Source organism: Chamaea fasciata, unplaced genomic scaffold (assembly GCF_029207755.1).
Source record: "Chamaea fasciata isolate MVZ Bird 193981 ecotype frontalis unplaced genomic scaffold, bChaFas1.0.hap1 SCAF_4, whole genome shotgun sequence".
Taxonomy (NCBI): Eukaryota; Metazoa; Chordata; class Aves; order Passeriformes; family Sylviidae; genus Chamaea; species Chamaea fasciata.
In genome coordinates, this window is record NW_027094089.1 from 77,515,399 (window position 1) to 77,537,090 (window position 21,692).

At 49.0% G+C, this 21,692-nt stretch overlaps 2 protein-coding genes across 4 annotated transcripts in view; both read right to left on the reverse strand.

Annotated features, from left to right (window-relative positions):
• Nucleotides 1-76, reverse strand: part of LOC136288687 (fibronectin type-III domain-containing protein 3a-like) — a 39,146-nt gene extending 39,070 nt beyond the window's left edge. For both annotated transcript variants that reach the window (XM_066182153.1, XM_066182154.1), the window contains exon 1: nt 18-76. The gene's annotated coding sequence lies outside the window, so the exon portion shown is untranslated. The remainder of the gene's footprint in view (nt 1-17) is intronic.
• A 13,711-nt stretch (nt 77-13,787) lies between these two features.
• Nucleotides 13,788-19,522, reverse strand: CYSLTR1 (cysteinyl leukotriene receptor 1). Of its 2 annotated transcripts, none has more exons than XM_066182461.1 (2): nt 19,459-19,522; nt 13,788-16,896 (listed from the first exon to the last, which is right to left on the reverse strand). In XM_066182461.1, exon 2 carries the CDS (start codon nt 16,851-16,853, stop codon nt 15,813-15,815), a length of 1,041 nt encoding a protein of 346 aa, XP_066038558.1. In that variant the 5' UTR covers nt 16,854-16,896; nt 19,459-19,522; the 3' UTR covers nt 13,788-15,812. The 2 variants fall into 2 exon arrangements, with proteins under 2 accessions (XP_066038558.1, XP_066038557.1); XM_066182460.1 differs by lacking the exon at nt 19,459-19,522 and adding an exon at nt 19,310-19,377.
• Nucleotides 19,523-21,692: the final 2,170 nt, after the last annotated feature.

Below are 21,692 nucleotides of genomic sequence, written 5' to 3' on the forward strand. Positions count from 1 at the left end.
CTGCCCGCGGCACTGACCGTGTCCCCCGCGGGCTCCGCCGCCTCAGCGCCCGCCGCCCACCCGTGCCGCCATCATGGAATGCGCGCACCGCGCCTGCGCCGCCCACCCGCCGCCGGCCGGGGGCGGGCGGGCGCGCCAACCAACCACAGCCCGCGCGGATCCGCGGCTCCGGGACACCCGCGGCCGCCGAAAGCTGCGCGGGGGGGCGGCCGCGACGGGCCGGGGTGGTGGCACCTGGGGGCGGGTGACCTGTCTGGGCACTGTCTGTCCCTCCTGGCCACGGCCCGTCACCCCCGGGCACTGCCCGTCACCTTGGGCGCTGTCCCCTAGGCACTGTCTGTTGCCCTGGTCACTGTCCCCCTCGGGCACTGCACTGTCACCCCTGGACACTGTCCCCTTGTCACTGTCTGTCCCCCTTGGGCAATGTCACCTCCAGGCAGTGTTTGTCACAGTGCTCCACCTGTGTCACCAAACCGTGTCCCGGCCCCCTCAGGGGTCTCCATTCCCCCCATGCCACGGTAAGGATGAGTAGGGGGTTTCCCAATTTGCGCATTCCACCCCACAATTTGGGAGATCACAGTGCATGCCTGACCCTTAAAACTGTGTCATAACATAAAAAGCTTTAGTGGTGACAGCATGAAAACTAGGGGATGATCCCAACTGAAGGGGCAAAGAGAAGAGGAAGGAGAGGTTTCATCACCGGTTGTGCCAGGTGAGGTTTAGTTGGATATTAAGGAAAAATTCTTAATGGAAAGTGTTGTCCAGCACTGGCCCAGGCTGTCCAGGGAACCCATCCTGCACAGAGAACCCCATCCTTGAGGAGGAGTCCCCACCCCTGGAGGGATTTAAGATCCCTGTGGATACAGCTCTTGGGGACGTAGGTTAGTAGTGGCCTTGGCAGTGCTGGGGAATGGTTGGAATCAGTGGTCGTGGGGGTCTTTTCCAACCTGAATATTCCTGTTATTCCATGATCCTGTATATCCTGACAGGCAGCTCCATTGCCTCGGAGCATCCCAAGCCCTGCTGCAAAGAGGATCAAGGGCAGGAGCTGAAAAAAACCCTCCTGGACTGCAGATCCCCTCTGGCAAATATTTTTTTTTTCTTTTCTTTCTTTTCTTTCTTTTTTTTTTTCTTTTTTTTTTTTCTTTTTTTTTTTTTTCCCTGGCAAATAAATCTTACACTCTTCACCTAATTTCCTCCAGTCAGTTTACACCAATATATTTCTATTAACGTGTTTTAAAAAATGTGCCTCAAACTTGCTTAAAGCAGCAATTTCAGAGATTTTCTGTGTGGAATTCAGCTCCATGTGGATGTAAAATAGATGTGACAGCTGTGCTTTTATACAAGCCCCACTAAACTGTGGATCACAGCAGAAAAAGGTCACACTTGACATTTATATGCAATATAATAAATGTGTATGTATAATCTATATAATAGACATAGAAAGACTAACCTTTTAAAATGAATGGGCTTGTGTTTACTCCCAGATTGATTTTAGACGTGTTCATAATGAATATAGAAAATTTTATGATGAAATTGTTCCTTAATGTCAGAGAATTTCTCCCTGGAGGCTGTAGAAGGGGTTGATTTTCCAGAACAAACACCCTGCGCCAGACAGGACTAAAATAAATTCCCATCCATCTTTGTAAACAAGGAGGCCCTGGTAAGAAAGGCCAGAAGTGGTGGTGGCTGCTGAATTTTTAAACAATTAATAGGCTACCTTGTTAAATAAAGGCCGAAACAACTCTCAGAGTAACTTTACCGTTAATTTTACTCATATAGGCCAATAAAATGATGAATATATTCCCTGCTAATTGGGAGCGAACAGTGAAAGAACATAAAATCTCTTGCATCTGAAAAGCAAAAGTTTGTAGGTGAATCCACAGAAAATTCCATGTGAAAAAGGCAGGAGAAACCTTTTCCTCTTAACAAGATAATTGGTAAAAATCTGCACTGAAATTTCCTCTTATTTCTACCCCTTCCACAAGTTTTCCTGCACACGTGTGACTCCTGCCCTGGTTCTTTTCCCTGTGGAATACTGTGGATCTGCACAACCCGTGTTTTATTATGGTTGATAAGAACCTGTAAATTTGCCTATGAAGTAGATTGAGACCTTCAGACAAAGATTTAGGGGGAAAATAATCTGCTCCTTTGTTTTGAGTCTCACCATGCTTTTGTCCCTGATATTAAACTCTGAATTTCAATGATGACCCCAAATGGAATTCTTTAATTCTTTAATTCTTTAAGTCTGGGAACACTTCAGGAAAGGTGGAAGACCAGACCAGGTGAAAGGTGGAAGCACAGGACTCGGTGAGTGCAGACCTGCTTTAAGAACAAAAAGTTATTGACTAATTTCACCTTTGAGAGAATTCCTGGAATCTTCAGCACTCCATCTCAGGAATCTTAGAGCTCCACAGGCTGTACCCTAATCTGCAGTGCCCTGGGGATTTCATTCTGAAGTGAAGTATTTGGGCTTAATTTTTAGGAGATCTCCTGAAAGTGACCTACCAGACGGGATTTGGAAATCTGAAACGCTCTGCACCAAATGAACTTTGCTGCTGAAAGCAGAGATTCAAGGACTGTTTTGACTTCCCAGGGTCGGTATTTACCCATTGCCAGCTAAATCTCACAAGTTGTGACTAGTGGTGGTTGTGGTCCCCCGTGGTGATGTCCTGTGCCTGATATCCAGAATAAAGGAGGTCCTTGGGAGGGAATGCTGAGCATTCTTTGCTCTGAAAGCTCCTGGACCCCCCTAGCTTTGACAAGGACAAGAATTCCTTTGTAGGCAATAACACAGTGCAGGAAAAATCCTTTTCTTTTCCCCCCAGCCTTTCCTTAAATCTTTTTTTTTCTTCTTCCTTAAATTTCCACTTAAAATGGATCTTATCTCCTAACAAGGTCATTCCAGCAAAGTGGTGGAGAAACTTCTGGATTCACAGCTCATTTCCAGTGAGCCTCGGGAGGAAAGTTCTCAAATCTGCCCACACCCCACAGGCTCCAGGGCTCCTTTAAAACTCCAACTGCTCCATGTGCAACAGCTATTCCCACACCATGGAAAAGAAATGACCCAGTGTTTGCTGCCTACATCCAGACTGCCACGGCATGACAGTGAGGGAAAAGCTGTTTTTTTTACGGCTGGAACTGGGAAGGGAGGTGAAGCTGGAGGCAGAGGCGGGATGTTCCAGACGGAAAAGCCACACGGGAGGAATATTTGGCGTGAGGAGCACAGTGACCAAACTGCCTGGGAGGAAGGCTCTGATTAAATGGGTCAGGAATTACATGGAACAAGGCTAAGGGCAGCTTTAACTCTGTTTTGAAATTCCTGGAGAGCCACAAGGACTGTGCGAGGACAGCGAGATCCACACAGGGAGGCAGTGACTGGATTGGGAAAAGTTGGATTTTGAGGAAATTTTTGCCCAGACTGTCCACTCAGTCTGGAGAGGAGGAGGGCACTGGGCTGGGGGTAGATCCAGGCCTGGTAAAGAGGGATTAAAAATAGAATACAACATCAAAGAACACTTGGCAAAAGGAAGGGGAAAGGGAAAAGAAATGGGAAGTGGAAATGAGTCAGAAGGGAGAAAAGAGAGGACAAATGGGAAGAAATCTGGGCTTATAAAGGAAGGGCAGGCTCTGAAATGGAAAAAAAATGGAAAAGAGGGGAATTAAGGAGAGTCTGTCTTAACAAAACAATGGCAAGAGGCAGTGCCAAAAATATGCTCATTCTTCCAGTAGAAAATTTGGAATTGCAATTTCATCTTTTTAATTTGCTGATTCAACTGCCCTAGGTGAGTTAATAAAAATAAAGGGGCAGAGGGAAAGAAAAATATTAAAGAAATGGAAAAGAAAAGCCTTTGACAGAGAGGGGAGAAGAGAAAGATAAGGGGAATGTTGCAATTACAACACATCCCAGTCTGAACGTGGTCTGGGGAGCTTGAATAATAAAAACCTGGATGCACACCCACCTCCACGCCAACACCCCACTTATCAGGGGGATTAGCAGCCGTCCTGGAGTTTTAGTTCCAGCCCATAATAAAAATGTTTGTTTTTCCATCCTTTGACTACAATAATAACGATTTTGGTCATTGGAACTCGTGTCTGGCAAAGCCTCCCCTCTCCTGCCTTCGCTGTGAGCTGTGAGCATGGCCTTGGAACACGTTCCCTTGGTTTTCCCTGGCTCCACACAAACTCCTGCTGTGTGCACTCCAGGAGGGAGCGGGGCAGGGCGGCCTGGCAAACAAACTTCCCTCCAGCAGCACTTTGCTGGGAGCTGTGCTGGGATCTGCAGGAGTAAACAGCGATGCTGGAGCAGATTTTCCACCCGTGTGCGTGCTGGCACTGCTCCTTCTACACCCGGAGTGTTTTCTCCAGTTGTAGGATCTGCTCCATAGGGAGCAAACCAGCACTCTGGGCTGTGGGTTTGAAGAGCAGCACAATGGGAAAAGCCTGGAGGGCATCCAGAGAGGGGGGTTTTCCTCAAAGGTCACACACCTGCTCCTCTGCAGGTGCCTGGGATGGTTTGGGTGGGAAGGGACCTTAAAGCCCTTCCAGTTCCACTCCCTGCCATTGGCAGGGACACCTTCCACTAGCCCAGGTTGCTCCAAGCCCCATCCAGCTGCTGCTTCTTTGATGTTGAACCACAGAAGCGAATCAACACCAGCAGAAATGATTCAGGGTTATTAAACACCCACTAAACAAACAGGTGACACTGGCAGAGGCACAGAGTGGTACCAGCCCCAGTGACCAGTCACTAAAATTGACATCATTTTAATTGAAGAAATTACATCAACTTGGGAGATTTTCTTCTGGGTTCAGTAAAAGAGGTGTATTGAGAAGAAAATACAGGTGCTTGGCATCCATATGGACAGGCCAGCATGGATTGGCAGAGAAGCCTGGCAGGGGATGGTGATGCAAGTGGACACCACATTTTGTTGTCTGTGCTTCTTTCTCCAAGCAGGACCCAGAACCCCCCAAGAACCCTCACTCCAAACCAGGAACTCCTGGCACAGACCTGCTCCCATAAAATCCCACTGAGCCCCGAATCCACAAACCTGCTGGCACAAAGTCGCCATAAAAACCAAACCAGAATCCCTCTGCAGCCCGCAACAAACACTGCTGGTGTTTATGGCTGCTGGAGGTGTAGAGGGATGAAGTTCAGTGCTGGGGAACACCTGGTTTATGATTCCTTCACTCGTTACGTGGCAGAGCCCACAAGCAAATACTGCATGTCCTGACCTCGAGCTGCTTCCACACCTCCCTCTGCCCCATCCTGCAGGTTGCAAGCACAACAGGGGCTGTTTGGAAAAGGGAATTAAACCGTGGCCCACTGAAGATCTTTGAGCAGGGAGGAAAGCTGAGCTCTCTCTCATCCCTCTCCTGTGCAGGAGAGAGGGCTGGAGCTCCCATCTTGCCACTGGATACCTGTAAATGGTAAAAACCTGGTATAGGGAGATTGTTCCTCATTTCTCTCAGCCTCAGTCTGGAGCTGCTGTCACCACCACGTGAGGAGAAGGCTGTGGAACAGCTGCCTGGTCTCTCCCACCTTCTGCAAGGTCTTTCTGCTCTGTTTCTCATCAATTTATTCAGCAAAGGGCCCTGATAGGAATCAAACATCTCATTTCAGTCCAGTTCCAGCCATTGGCTCTGTTTAGCCATAAATCTATTACTCTTGCCCCAAGCCAAGAAGCAAACAAGAAAAAAAAATCCAAATCCAAACAGGCTGAATGACTCTGTGCCTCAAGAAATTGTTGGGAACGTGCAGGTCCAAGCAGAGGCCCTTGGGAAGCAACGTGGCACGCGCGGGGGCATCTGCTCCGGAGCAGAATGTTCAGCTGGGGAAAACAGGATCTCCTTGTGGAATGGAGCCCATCCTGCCTCGCTCCCTGGTGTTGCAGCATCCCCAGAGCCCAGGGAAGCTGCAGCAGCTGTCTCAGCAGCGGGGAGGCTCATGAGCAGGAGCAGAGCTGCTCCCAGCTGGGTATGGGGACAGTTCTCCAGCTGACCTGGTCACAGTGACACCACGGCCGGGCCAGGTCTGCTTACTTGGGAATGTGCTCACAGTTCCAAGGAACTGGAGCCTCAGAAATCAAAACAACTATCATTTAAATATGTTAGAGCTGGAGACGCTAGTCCTTGCTCTGGTGAGGAAAGGAGGAAGCCAAAATAGATTCATTTATAAGGCTCTTATAAATCAGAGTGAAGGTGTTTAACAAACCATCTCTGATGTGCTTTCCTGCTGCTCTGCATGAAGAGAACATTTCCAGGATGCTGCAGAAGCACCTGAATCCTGTGTTTTTATCCCAAAGAGGGCATTTCACTCCCTGGGCTGGGCAGGGGCTCATTTCCCTGCATGGAATTCAGCTGAGAAAGGTCTTTGGAGAGCAGAACAGGCACCAGAGCCGATGTCTGGAGAACGGAGAGGAGGGGAAGGACAAAAAAAAAAAAAACAAAAACAAACAAACAAACAGAATAAATCTGAATTGTAACAAAATTACAGCCTGTATTGAAATATCCGCATTTGGAATTGATTTTTTTCCATCAAAGAAAAGGCTGAGAGTTCAGTTGTTGAAATGCTGATTTCTTTTTTAACATGTTCTGAAGGGCACATCCAGGGGAGCTGCAGGTGAACCCTCAGCAGTGGAGGACTGATAAAACCTGAAATATTCCTGTGTCAGGTGTAATGTGATGCTCATTCCTTTGTTTTGTTTCCTTCCTGCTGGGCACTTGGAGCAGGTTTCCTACCTTTCCACAGGTTGACTTGTTTTTCTGGCTGCTGCTCCCGTTTTAACTCCCCCCACCTCACTTTTAGGGAGTGAAAGCTCTTGTCCCTTCACATTGGCACCAAAATTTCCCTCAGCCCTTGTGCACAGAAGGTTTGATGTCTATCCCTGGGCTGAGAGTGCTGGAAGCTGAGGCACCTTTGGGACAAGCCCGTGCTCCGTGATCTCCCTGCTCCCTGTCCACTTGGGACTTCAATTGTTTCACTCCAGTTCTCCATTGTCTCTTTTCACAGCTCTATTTCTTTCCTATCTGGCATTTTCCTCCCTGTCCCCAAACAACCTCTTTTACTTGCTCTCTCCTACAATAAGCCCATTCCTCGTGATTGTTTCCATTCCCTTTTTTCTTTTATTTTTTATTTTTCCCTTGATGGAGGCCTGGGGGCCCCTGCTCTGCACTGGGGGCTCCTCTTACAGCCACAAAGATGTTGGAGCTGGAGCAGCATCCCCTTCCCATGGGATCGGTGTCCTCAGCACTGCAAAAGGGTCTCTCCCCACTCCAATGACTATTTTATACCTGATATGTTTTATATCAGTGCACAGCTATGGATCAGGTCTGGGATGCAAATAAGAAGCAGCCACATGGCATGAGGCAGTGGGGAGCACTTCAGGCTAAATAGAAAAAAAAACCCAACCCACCCGGCAAAAGGCAGAGATGCAGCTGTGAAGAATTCAAATATTGGCTCCTCCAGGAAACCTCCATGCTGTATCCATTACTGAAATCTACTTATTTGTTTGGGGCTAATGATCTCCAGTTTGAGATTGGTGTGGATCTGGTTTCCCACCCTCAGAGGGAAGCGCTGATATTCCGTGTGAGGTGGTGGGACAAGGAACGTTTCTCAGCTGGCAGAGCGGATCTCTGGGAGAGAACCTGCAAGTAGAATTATCGAGGACACTTTAGGAGACAAAGCAGAAAAAAAACCCCAAACTGGCCTTTTCCCACCATCCCCATATTCTCTTGCTATGAAAAATCCTTCTTGCTGCTTTCCCTGCTGCTGTGCCTGGTGCTGGAGGCTGCTGGGAGTGAGGAATCTCAGAGAGCCCTTCCAAAGGCTCTGCTCCAGGATTGCTGGCTTTGTCTTTTCCTTGCCCTGGAAAACGGGCTGGTGGCTCCAGAGGCTGCAAAAGGAGCCAGCACCTGCCAGCTGAGGTCATCCATGGGGATTGATGTGGGGATTGTCTGTGTCACTCCAGCAGTGACTTTTCCAATTAGTGTGAAAAAGGCAGAGGGAATAAAGTGGGGTGGAGGCGGAATATGGAGCTGTGACATTTCCTGGAATGTGCCTTGAAGCTGCCTCTGCAGGGGCAGTGCTCCTGGTCCCCACCCCTGGTGCTCATCCAGAGCTGGTGGTGAGCTCAGGATGAACTTTGCTGCTGGAAAAGGTGGTGGAGAATGGCCTCGTGCTCCAGCATCAATCTCTGCCCCTCTGCTTCACTGACACACCAGGAATAAGCCACTTCCCAGAGCAGTCAGGAATCCCAACTTGTTAGGGGTGAGATAAGCATGGTAGGATGAAGATAGATTTGGGGTCAGAGCTGTGAGACGGGGGTGAGCAGTTCCTGTGTGCTAGGAAAGAATTTGGGATCCCTGATCCCAGAGTTCCTCTGCCTTGGTGAGGGATGGGGTGGCTGAACCCCAGCAATGGCATTGCCCCATTCCCACCTCCTGAGACAAAGTGTTTGAACCACCTCCTTCAATAAAAAGCTTGGAATTACCCTCTTTGGTCTTTATCATGCTCAGTTTTTCTACTGGAGCCAAGGGAAAGCCTCCAGACATGGAATATTTGTACCTGTGAATGGCCCCCTGTGACCGGTCACCCTAGAGAGCCACAAAGTCTTCCCCCCAGTGACACATATGGCCTCGGTGTCTGTAACAGCTCCAAAAACAAACAGGCATTTCGAGAGAACTACAGGACCCTTGTTTCATGAAGAAATGAGGCAATCTCCTTTTCACTTCTCCTCTTTGCTGTTACTTCATCTTTTCTCCCCAAATGGTGCCAGCAGCACCCTCGGGCAGCGCATGTGGGACATGCGCAGGGCTGGCTTTTTGTCACGGTGTCACTCAACAAGGTTTGTTAATCTCTGCCCTTATCAGAGGTTACAGGGCTTTAAAAATCCTCCTTCTGATGGACAGAATGCTGTCAGTGCCTCCTTAAGGGGCCCTGACCCCTTTAACTTCAGGAGAGGGGACAGAAAACGCCTCACCAACATCAGGGTCCTGCTCAGCACTGACCTTTTCACCACTGCCCCTGGTCTTCCTATTTATGTACTTCTATACAAAATCTAGCAAAATCAATCAATAAAAGTCTTGAAATTTTGATCCCTCCATCCAAAAGTAGTCCAAACTGTGTTTGTGTGACCTGGGATGCTCTCCTGTGGTGTTGCTGCACTGAACTTAATGAAAAGCCCCTGAAGTTTAACATGAAATAGAAAGAAACAAAAATAGTCCCCAATTTATTATTTTCTCAGACAGCCCCAAATCTCCTCCCTCTCCCTACAACCCCCGCAGTTTGTATTGACATGATACTTGTAGTTTGGATAAAGAACTGGCATTTTGTAGAAATTTCAATTTTCCAGGGAAAGCAGGGGCTGAAGAATTTACATATTTTTTCTTGTAATTGAGTGACATTTGGGGTTGAAACTTCACCCTATCTCTCTCCTCAGTTCACGGGAGGGCAGTATTTTCCTGGCTGTGTTGGTTTTCCAGATTTAATGGCTAATAAACCGTATTTCTACTTTTCCCAACTTCCTTCTAAGAGTCAGTTTAGCCATGAATTGTGCCTGCTCTGAGTATGAAGAGTAAGACCTGCCTCCTTCTCCAGCAGTCCTTGTTGGAGCATAGTTGTTTCACAGTGACATCCAGTAGAAATAAACAGGGGAAAAAAATCAAAATATACTAAGCTCTGCTGAGGGGTCAGTGCTGGTGGCGGAGGCCACGAGCTCGGGCACCTCGCTGGAAGCTGTGGAGGCTGTGCCTGAATTTACATAAACTCAGTGTAATATTGGATGTTTGCTGGGGTTGTTTCACCAGATAAATTCCCACAATGGGAGAGAGTTACTGTAATTAGACATTTAATTTGAGTGGAATCATTGATGCCACTCTTTATGGCTCTGAAGGCTCCTGCTCAGCACTGCCCAGTGCCTCCGGTGTCCTCTGCCACGTGCAGATGCACCAGGGACATTTGCTGACCCTCAGAACAACCTCAGATTCTATTGATTAGTTTTAGTTTTAATTACAGTGGGAGAAAACTCTGCCATCAGCTGGTGTTAGTGGCACAATTTGGATCTGAACAGATAGATCCCAGGAGGATCCTCCTGATAGATCCCAGGAGGATCTACCCCAGGAGCTGAGGGTGTGCAGGACTGTCCTCCTGGGCTTTGACATCCTCTCCTCAGCGTCTCAGTTTCATTAGTTCACATCCTTGAGGGCTCTTTTTCCTCCCACAGGATATGATTAACCCTGACTGGAGCCATTGCACTGCATCCCGAGAGGAAAATCAACCTGAGCTCAGCCTCTTTTCTTTCCTTGAGTCCTGCCCAACCTGGGATTCCTCGTGCACGGCTTGGGAATCTTCTCAGGCACACATCCAGGCCACCTCAGCCCTGGGGCTAGGCTACCCTTGCTGAGGGGTCTCAGCCTTGCTCCAGTCTCTTCTCTGGAGCTGGGGACCACAAGCCGTTCCCCACAGGTGAGGATGCTTCTCCAGGTTTGTAGGGAAGCAACTGCCCTGCCCTTCCCACCTGAGTACCGGGAAATGGGAAGGAGGAACCCAGAGCAGCTCTGGAGTCCTGTGAACCTCTGGCACAGTGATTTGGGGTGATGAAGGCACGTGAGGAATGTGGGAGGAGATGCAGTGGACAGGAGGCACCAGCTCAAGGCCAGCTTGGGGGAACTTTTCGTTCCATTTTCCTTGAAAATCCTTGGCGAAAGGGCAATGCAGCATTTTCCAGACCTCACTCACGTAAGCAGCTTCCTGCTATGAGTAACATGGGGAGGACAGGGCAGAGAGAAGGGGCTGTCTCAGGGTTTCTCAGAAAGGAAATAAAGCCTCTCTGATCCTGGGACAGATGCAATTCTAACAGTCCAGCCACAGGCGGCCTTTTGCAATAACTGCTCCCAAGCCCAGCAGCTTTGTGCCAGCCCTCTGCAGCCTCCTGGGCTGGTCAGACAAAACACCTGCAGGAACCTCCTGTCCCGTGTGTCCCCACAACAGGGACATGGTGACACTCTGCTTCTTGCCCTTGAACCCTCCAGTAGTTACTGGGGGGCTCAGGGGCTGCGGGCAGCCTAAGAATCGTAAAATTCCCTAAGCTGGAAAGGATCCACAAGGATCACAGTCCAGCTCCTGGCCCTGCACAGACACCTCAAAAATCCCATCCTGTGTATCCCTGGGAGCAGTGTCCAAACACTCATGGAATTCTGTCAGCCTTGGGGCTGTGCCCATTCCCTGGGGACCCTGGGCAGTGCCCTAGAACCCTCTGGGGCAGAACTTTTTCCTAAAATCCAGCCTTACCCTGCCCTGACAGAGCTCCATCTGTACCCTGGGTCCTGTCTCTCTCACAAGGAGCAGAGATTGGAGCTGCCCCTCAGGAAGAGCTGCAACTTCTGAGGAGTCTCCCCTGTGTCATCTCTTCTCCAGGCTGAGCAACCCAAGTGACCTCAGCCTTGCTGAAATGAAACTCAAGCAGATCATCAGGAGGTCGCGCTCCTCACAAATAAAGGGATTTTAACATCCCAGGCCCAAAACAAACTCTGTTTAGTCTTTGCCTCCCCCAGCAGAGACCTAGACTTGGAGTTTTTATTAATGATCATAAATGTGGGGTTTTGCTGCCTCATTCCTTCTATCCCTCCCAACCTGGTGAAGATCTATCAGGAATGTATTTATTGACCTAACAAAGGACCCTTGCTTTGCTCCCAGGGCAGCCTGGCTTCCTCTGAAGTGTAAGAAACCACACTGACAAGAACAAAACAGGCACATTTCCCCCTCCAGTCAAGTCTGCAAATATTCCAAAGAGTTGTTTGTACATGTGGCCACTCGCAGGGCTGGAATTAAGAGTTTGGGAGAAGCAGGGTTGTGTTCCCAACCTTGCTGATCCCAAGAGGGATTTGTAACCCCAGGTGTCAAGGCTGAGCTTTCTCAGGTTTGCTTTCAGGAATGTTTCTAAGACATTTTAGTGCTGATGGTAATTCAAAATCTAATGGGCTTTCCTTCATTTTTGCTCCTTAGTTTTTTTCCCTGGTAATCAGGTCATACCATGTGTAGGAGAAAGATGAAGAGCCTGGAGTTCTCCCTCCTGCCATGTGGGAGAAGTCCCTCTCCTAACGTCAGACCACAGTGGAGACTGGGGAAAAATGCTGATTTAAGATTCAGCTTGAGGATTAACTCCTGCTTTTGGGATTCAGAGCTTCTCAGTGCCCAGATCCCTGGGGAATCCAGGCAGTGGGAATGGATTGAGCGCCTCCAGCCCCATGCTCAGGGATGAGGGGGGGAGCAGGAGGCACCATGCTCAGAGCAGGAATTAGAGGAAATCTCTCTTTATTGCCAGTGCTTGGACTTTATTGCTCGTTAAACTGAAGGGCTGCTGGCTTCTCACATCCTGCAGGAGTTTTATGGGAAAGCAGTTTATGGAATTAGGGTGAGCATGTCCCATGTGCAGTTTCTGAACTTGCCAGCTGTGCCCGTGTGGCAACTCCCTTGCCTTTGTTAGGGAGACAGGCAGGACCATTCCATTCCCACATGGATTACTAGCTTGTTACATAGCTTTTCACCCACAGCTGTACTGGTTTGGCCAGAAATAACCCTCCCAGACACACCCAGGCCAAACTGGCATGAGGAGGTGATGCCCAAGGGCTGTACCCACCACCAGTTCCCACTGGAAGCTCTGCAGGCCCACACTGGGACTGTCATCCTACGGAAAATCAGTGTTTTTTAGGCAAAGTTGAGGGTGCAGTTGGAACCCAAGGCAGGAAGAGGGTACTGGATACTCCTCAGCTGGAGCATTCATCCTGAAAAAATAAGAAAAACCAAAAGGAAGGCAGAGAGGGAAGCCCAAAAAATGTGAAATTAAATACAGGCAGGGGTGGTAGGGAAGGAACGAAGGGGTCAACACCAGAGGAAACAGGAGAATGTGACTGGAGAGGAACTGGGGCTGTACTAAATGAGAAGAGGAAACCTCAGCAGCCACAGGCGGCGGCTCTGGGAAGGGCTCAGCACTAGGGGACACCATTGGACCAAAAACTGCAGCAGAAAATAACCCAGTTTCAAGCAAAAACCCAACCCACTCACTTTCGTTTTCTATGCGTCTCCGTCACCACACCAGGGTGACACTTGGTCCCCTCTTCCCAGCTCTTGCCACGTTGTACAGCCCCTAAAAACACCACAATTTCTAACTTGCTCCATCCCTTTGACAATCCCTGTTTTTCTGCACAGCTTTCCTGAGCAAAACCTGCCCGGGATTTGCTGCCAGGGTGGCACTTTTCTGTGTCTACAGGGCAAAGGCACACGCAGGGCCGTTGTTACCTGGAGCTGGTGGCAAAGTCCCTGCTCACCCCTCTTTGTAACCAAACACCCCCCTGCAGATCCTGCACCTGCTTTGGGGAAATCCAAGGGGAAAACCCTCCCAGCAGACTTTTCTGCGCATTTGTGATGCAGAACAGACAGAAAAAAAACCCCCCAAAACCCCACACCCCTCACCAAGGGCATCCCTGCCCTGCAAGTATCTTCCAAGCATTTTCTGTCTGTAAATCCCAATTTATTCAGGTTCCAGCTGCTTTTTGTTGGGCCGCTCCACTGCTGCAAGGTCTTCCAAGATCATCAGAAGTGGTGTGGCTACAACAGGTCCCCAAGCAGCAGCTCCAGGTGGTGGCTAAATCCTGGAAAGTCGGGCTATGGCAAAGTCCCATTTGGCTGGAGCAAAAAAGCTCCCCAAACATCTCAGCAACATCTGTGCTGCTTTAAGTGTTCATTACACCATTATAAATGATTATCATTAAGCAAATATTACACTCTGGTGTTGTGCGTAAGTAAAGTTTTATTGTAGGGAAGAAGAATCTGTAACAGAGACTTTCAAACGAGCCACAGAAAACAGCAATTAAAATTTCACTTGCGATATTTTCACTCGATTTTCAGGAAAGTTTTTTAAAACAGGCTTTCCTATTGCACAAAAAAAAAAAAAAAAGAAAAAAAAGCTGCCATTTCCTTTGTCATTAACATTGTCTCATTCAAATTAAAAAAGGCAAAAGGTCTCTGGTACAATAAAAATGCTTTGCAATATATACACACACTTAGCTTTACTGTACAGTATTTTAAATTTGGGAATGGGCATGCTATTCCTGCATATTCTGAATAAAAATCCATGAGGATTTTTATTTGCAGTTTCACAATACCTTTAAAGCCCGGAATACTGGAATACAAGTGTAATACTCAGTGCTGACCCTTGAAAATGAGTTTTAGCCAATTCACCCATATTGTTTCCCTGAACAATTTGTAGTTCTGGCATTCAACTCCTTGCTCTGCCCTCCTGGGGGTTTATGGGGTCTTTAACAGCTGCAGCTTTCAGCCCTCTATTACTTTATCCTTCAAATTTAACAAAGGAATTTCAGATCCCCTTGGAAATTCACATCCATCATTTGTCCTGAGGTGAATTTGGTTTTTTAAGTGTCTTTTGCTGAGCCAGGGCTGTGGTGTAAAGAGAGGATTCGCATTCTAATTATCTGTACAGATAATTTCTCTAGCAGATGCCTATCCAAGCCAAACTCCTTTTGCTCACTGTTATTCTTCACTACTAAAACTGTTTTCTTTATTCAAGATAACATCGAGTAATTTCATAAATACCATATCCAAACACACTTGCTATTCATTTATCAACCCCTTCTCCAACTGAGAGGTTTAATCCTACAAGAATTTTTATTTCTGTCGGAATGTGTCACACATCTCTGGCCGGGCTCTGCTCCAGCAGAGCTGGAGCTACCTTCCTGCAGATCCCCTGGAAAAATACAGGAATGTTTCCCTCAATCCAAGAGTTTGAACTTCTTCTTTACAGAAGAAGCACAGCCCAATGGTTTTGCAGCACCACATCTCATCCAGACTTGGACTTTAAATCCCCAGCTCTTCCTAAAGATCTTTCCAAGGGCCTTATGTTGCCTCTTTGCTGCCAGGTGTGGATGAGGTGAACACTCTGGAAAAGGATCAAACATCCTAAAGAGATTTATTTTTATTTCTTATTAATTTAACACCCTTGGCAAATAGCTGAGAAAGGCAAATGTGACTCTGAGCACACAGAGCTCCACTTTTACCTAAAATATCCCCAAAAACTGGAGTGATATTCTGCATTGTGCAGCCATCACTCCAGGACCAGTCCCACTGAAATAAGTTGCCCTCTTATCCTTATTCCTAAGCTATCCTGCACAGTGGGATACTGAAATTTTACAACTGATCCCACGGATTTTTCTAGAAATTGGGAAAATACTGGCAAATCTGATGCCCACCAAGGCATCTTGAGCTACTTGGTGAGGGTGGGAGAGGGGCCCACCCCGATTTGCAGCCCAGGCACAGCCCTGGGAGCTTGAAACACACATAATGATCATAGAAACCGAAATCCAGAGGCAGCTGGGAGCAGGGCAGGAATTATCATGGCCTTGCTGTGTGAATAACTTGGCGGCTGTTTGAAGATCCAGTGAAAACTCTGCCCTCACTGTTTGACAGGAGCTCCCCATGCGCCACAAGCTTTGTTTACATTTCCCACTGGCTCGGGGAATTAACGCTCTTGGAAAGTCATGGAATGAAGCAAATGCCCAAACACAGCCTTGGAAGGGGTTTGGGAGTTCAGCAGCAGCTCCACAGTCTGCTGCTGGTGGCTGCTCTGTCCCATATGCCTCTGGGGGTCCCAGGGTCTGCCCAGCGCCAGCAGCGGCTCTGCCACAAACCAGGGACTGTCCACAGTTTTTTAACTGCAACAAAGAAAGCCTCCATCCCATCTTCTGGAAGAGTTTGGAAATCCCCATCCCCACCAGAGCCCTGAGGAGAAAGTTTAACCTCCTTACAAAGGAGCCACAGCTGCCCTTCCGTTCTCCTTCTGGTTTTCTCCAAAGGGCTCCTCATCCTTGTCCTTCACCGAGATCTTTTTCCTGAGGGCTTGTGACAAGCTGGAGGAGGATGCCTTCCTCAGCGTGGTGAGCCTCTGCCGGAAGTTTCCCCCCGAGAAGAAGTAGAGGAGGGGGTCAAAGCAGCAGTTGGCGGCTGCCAGGGGCAGGGTGACGATGACAGCTTTCTGCAGGAACACGGTGTCCCCGCAGCTGGGGCCACGCAGGCGCAGCGCGTGCAGGTGCACCGTGCGCAGGACGTGGTAGGGCGTGAAGCTCACCAGGAAGGTGGCGGTGACAATGATGATCATCCACACGGCCTTGCGCCGGTTGGCCTCATTCTTCCGCAGCGAGTTCCGCAGCAGCGTGCGGATGATCATGGTGTAGCAGATGGTGATGACGACGAAGGGGAAGATGAAGCCCACGAGGAGGGCGATGAAATCCAGGACCACCACCAGGTTTGTCTTTTGGGAGTTCTCCGGAGGCTCGAAGCACTTGGTCTTGTTGCCATGCTGGTAGGTGCCGTTTCGCAGGAAGGGCGCGCTGGTCAGCGTGACGAACACCCAGATGCCAATGCACACGAACTTGGCCTTCCTCTCTGACACCAGGCTGATGTTGCGGACCGGGAAGACGATGGCGATGCAGCGGAAGAAGCTCATGGCCGTCATGAAGAAGATGCTGCAGTAGAGGTTGACGTAGAGCGCGTAGGACGAGAGGCGGCACAGGAAGTCGCTGAAGAACCAGTGGCCCTTATGCACGTAGTAGATGACGCGCAGGGGGAGGGTGAGCACGCACAGGAAGTCGGACAGGGCCAGGTTGAGCATGTAGACCTGGAAGGCCGTTTTCTGCTGGTAGGTGCGGATCAGCACGTAGAGCACCACGCCGTTCCCCACGAAGCCCATGATGCTGATCATGGAGTAGAGCGTGGAGTAGACACTGTTGCGGAAGTCATCGACGGAGTGGTGGTGGCACGACAGGTTGGGGGACAGCAGGGTCATGGTGCGCAGCTGAGGCCTGACTCCGTGTGGATGGTGTCAGGCTCTGAGGGGGAAAATGCAGGTGAGGTAAAGCAGTACAGGAAAATAAATATCCATGATGGAATTAGAGGAAAAACCTGTCATCTCTCTCAGGAGAGAGCTGATGAAGGGGTGTGGATCTCATCCATCCCCACTTCATCTACCTTTCTTCACCAGATGCCCACAGCTGGTTATGAGTGACAAAATGTGGCAGAGTCATGGAATCACATCACAGGACCATGCAATCCTTAAGGTTGGGAAAGACCTTGGAGATCATCAAGTCCGACCATCAAGCACCCACCACCATGATCCCCACTAATCCATGTCCTCAAGTGCCACATCCATACATTTTGGAACATATGGTGGCTCCAGCACCTCCCTGGGCAGCCTGCTCCAGGGTTTGACAAGCCTTTTGGTGAAGCAATTTTTCCTAATATCTGATCTAGACTTCCCCTGGTGCAACTTGAGGCCAAGTCATCAGGACATTAAATTACCAAAAAATCTCCTAACTCCTCACAACCTGAGGCAGCTAAAACAGCAGAGAAGGATAACAAGGGTGACAGTAGCACTATGGAATTTAAAATAAGAAGAGCGGTCCTGGATCCTAATAATTGTTCAGCCCTGATTTTCCTCTTTTTTTTTTTTTTTTTTTTTTTTTTTTAATTGATGTTCGGTTTTAATGGTTCAAATGCAGAACCTCCCTTGCAGCCTGAGACCATGAGAAACTGCAAGATCAGAACCGCAGGACAAGAGCCAGCTGAAATAACAGGACACCACCGCGACAAGAAAAGCAGAAGCTGGGTGAAGATTGGCCATGAGAAATATGCTCAAAATTGCTGTTAAATGTATTTTCACCTATGAAAATAACTTGGCAGTATTGGATTCTCTGTCTGCCCCCAGGACTCACTGAAGTCAGAATTCAGAACCGCTCTAGGATGCCCAAGCCTTCCAGGTGTCCATCAAATTTCAGCTGTTTTGGTGTTTGCACTCTTTTAAAAGAGTCCTTTGATTATCTGCAACGCACAAATGAACTAAAGCTGAGCAGGTGTCAGCGAGAGGACTGTCACCCGCCGAGGGTAGAGGGGGTGATGTTCATTAGAAATCCTGAACAAAGCCACCAGTCCACATGTCAAGGATCTTTTATGCTTTTATTACATTATGGCCCTAACTCCAGCAACCAGCCCACAATTTAAACAACCACTCAAAGTATTTGTCCAAAGGACAAGCAAGACTTGTTTTCTATTTTATTTCTAAGCGTAATTTGAGTTTTGCAAACAAAAGGAAACTGGTGTTCACAATCCAACTGCTTAAGCATGAGAGTATCACACCCAGAAAGGCATTTGTAAAAATCAACCAGAATCTCACAAAAACAGCATTCCCCAGCGGAGGCTTTGCGTTTGCATCATGAATTGAAGACAAACATCTCTTCTGCCACTTTTTTATTTGCACAGTCGTGGTTCACTGAACCATTTATTTGTGTGCCAGTGAATTCAGCTCACTGGCAATATGCACAAGAGAATGGGAACTGCAGTGGTTGAGAAAAGGTTCCCAAAGGGACCAAATCCCTAAACTACTGCTATTCTTCCAGTCTGATGCAGCACAGATAAATACACAGTTTGGCATAGAATTACAAACTGCTTACAGACTGTTGGAAAGGGCATTAAAATTCATCCCATTCCACCCCTGCCAGGGGCAGAGACACCTTCTGCTTTCCCAGGTCCCTTGGACACTTCCAGGGATGGGGCAGCTTCTCTGGGCAACCTGTGCCAGATTCTCACAGGAAAGAATTTCCTTCCAGTATCCCATCTCATCCTGGCTTCTGGCAGTGGGAAGCCATTCCCTGTGTCCTGTCACTGCACCCCTTGTCCCAGGTCCCTCTCCAGCTCTCCTGGAGTCCCTTTAGGCACTGGAAGGGGCTCTGAGGTCTCCCTGGAGCTTCCACTTCTCCATGTGAACACCCTCAGCTCTCCCAGCCTGGCTCTAGAGCAGAAGGGCTCCAGCCCTCGGAGCAGCTCTGGCCCCTAGTAGATTACACTCAATTTAATTACGCAACCCAAAAGCACGAAGTCTCTGCTGTCCTTCTTTCCAAGCACAAACACGAAGCATCCCCATCCCGAGGAACACTCCGGGCTCTGCATTCCCCGTTTGGGGAGGGACGGGAATGCCCCAAAACACCAAACTCCCTTCACATGCCCCAGATCCCCTCTGCGAGGGGACACAGCGGGGACAGAGGTCAGGAACGGAGCGACCATCGCGGCGAGCGGCCGCTAATTAACGCCGCAGCTCATTAGCGGCGCGGCTGCGCTTCGGGGGGGGATTCAGCGGCTCAAACCGGGACACGGCACAACTGGGGAGCACCGAGGCAAAGCCCCCACCCCTCACCCCAGGACCCCCCCAGCCCCAGTGCGGCCCCAGTGCAGCCCCAGTGCTGCCCTTACCGGAGCGCTACGGGGTCGGAGCGGGCGCGGATCTGCCCCAGGCGCGCCCCCGCCGCTCTTAAAGCGGGGCGCGCCCCCGGCCCCGCCCCCGGCCCCGCCCAGGCCCCACCGGGACCCCGAAACCTTCAGCTTTTCCAGAGTTTTCCCACCTTCCTAGGAAACAGCATTTGAAAGCACCCCAGCTGGGACCACGCCCTCCGGTCCGGTGGGAACTGCCGGCGTCCCTTCCCTGGTTTTGTTCTATATTTTACTTCTGCTTGAAACTGGCAGGGAGCTCATCTCTGATACCAGAGTTAAAAGCCTTCTTTAGAAATAGTTTATAGAAGAGTTTTTGGTGTTGGTCTCACCGGAGGGAAAACAGAACTCTCATGAATTTAGCATTCCCTTCTTCCAGCATCCCAAAATATGCTGTATTCATCTATCTTTTTTTAAACAACTGTGGCTTTGTCAAGATAAAAAAGAACAACAAAAAATCCCAAACCAAAAACAAAATTAAAAAATACCCCAAAACAAAGCCAAACAAACTCCAAGGCTCTATCAAACAAAGCATTACTTTTCTCAATATTGAATATTTTAAGCATGGGCTGTCCCATTCTGAATTTTCAGTTTATTATATTGGCGTTATTTTGAGGATGTATAATTTGCTGTTCCCATCTTTTGCTAAGGTGTTAAGGAATTCTTCTATTTTCCTATCCCCAGATTTGACTGGAATGTGGGTGGTCACAGGGGGCTGGAACCCAGCAGCTTTTGGCTTCTCTGGGGCAGTGAGGAATCCTTTAGGGTAAGAAACTTTTATCCATGGTGGGAACAGCTCCAAGTGGCACTGGAGCATCTGAAAGTGCCCAAGGCTGGGTTGAACAGGGCTTGGAGCAACCTGGTCCAGTGGAAAGTGTCCCTGCCCATGGCAGAGGTGGGACTGGATGGGCTCTAAGGTCCCTTCCCACCTAAATCATTCCATAATTAAAGTCACAGTGACCACGTGGGTCACTGTCCTCATGGACATCTCCCTGTCCTCATGGGCATTCCTGGTTCCCACCTCATGCTGATGTCCCCAGGCTCAGCCTGTCCAGCTCTGTTCCAAGTGCTGGCAGCAGTGACCCCACGTTTCCCAGCTGTGAAGCCACACCAGCACAGCTCTCCTATGGTGCTGCCCTTGTGTGCCTGGGAGAATTCCCAGCCATTTCTCCTGCTCCAGTTCCATTTTTATGGGTCCTTTTTGGAGTTTCCAAAGCCACGGTGCTGTGGGCGTGGCAGTTTCCTCTGACTTCCCTCTCCATAAACAGTGAAGGTGTGTGAGAAGGAAAGGCTTATTTTCCCTCTGCTCTTCCCAAGAGCTTCCCAACCCTCTTCACCTACCCATGCCCAGGAAGCCAGTCCTGCTCCCAAGAGCTGCTTGGCAGCATATTGGGAACAGTCAAATTGTAGGATCATGGGATAATTCAGGCTCGAAGGGACTTCAGGAGATCTTTAGCAACTCCTGCTGGATCCAGACCAGGCCAGGCTGCTCAGGGCTTTGTCCCACCTGATTTTGAAGACTTTCAAGGGTGGAAGTCGAAGACCCTCCAAGACTGGACAATTCCTTGCACTGCCTGCAATCTCCTGTGCTGAGAGCTGCCCCTGGAGTTTTAATTGTGGTGCACATTTTGCTCTTACTCCATTCAGCCATTCTTCTGCTTTTTTGCTACCTTTTCTGGCCATTCCTTCTGCTTTTTGTTACTCAGTTATTCTTTCTCCTTTTTTTTTTTTTCCCTTTATTTTTTTTCCTGTTCCTTTTTCTTTTCTGGCTTTCACTCCCAAGAACAGGAAGACTTCTAGCTGCAAAGTCAGACTGAGGTTGGTTTGGGGTAGAGGAGGCTGCTGCTGCTCCAGATGTGCTGGAATTGCAGTCGGAGTTTTGGTGGGAAGCGTTTCCATGCTGAATCCACGAGGAGCTCAGACTGCAGCTCTGACACAACATGGTAAAGGTGACGTGGAATTTGGCCTGGGCAGGACTGCAGTTCCTCCCTGATATATCAACATGTGAGGAGAACCAGAGGAGAGCAAGGGGAGGGGAGGACTCCTAAAAGGAGTCTTGGATGAATTCCCAGAGGAATGAGGATGAAGAAGACCCGAACAAAGTGATCCCCATCAGGTCTGATAAGAGCAATTTGATGCTGGGGCTGTAACTCCTCTAATTCCTTTTCCAAAGGACAATGGGAGAAGGAATAAAGGCACAAACGAGGCTCTGGAAATCTGTCTGGGACCATCCAAATCTGGGAAAAAGCCTGACCATGCTTTAGGGTTGTCACTTAGCACTGACGCCATTGCCTTCTCCCCCTGGACCCCAAATTCCTGCAACTCCAGCCAGATTCCAAGAAGTTGAACCCTTCCTCGAATATCCTGC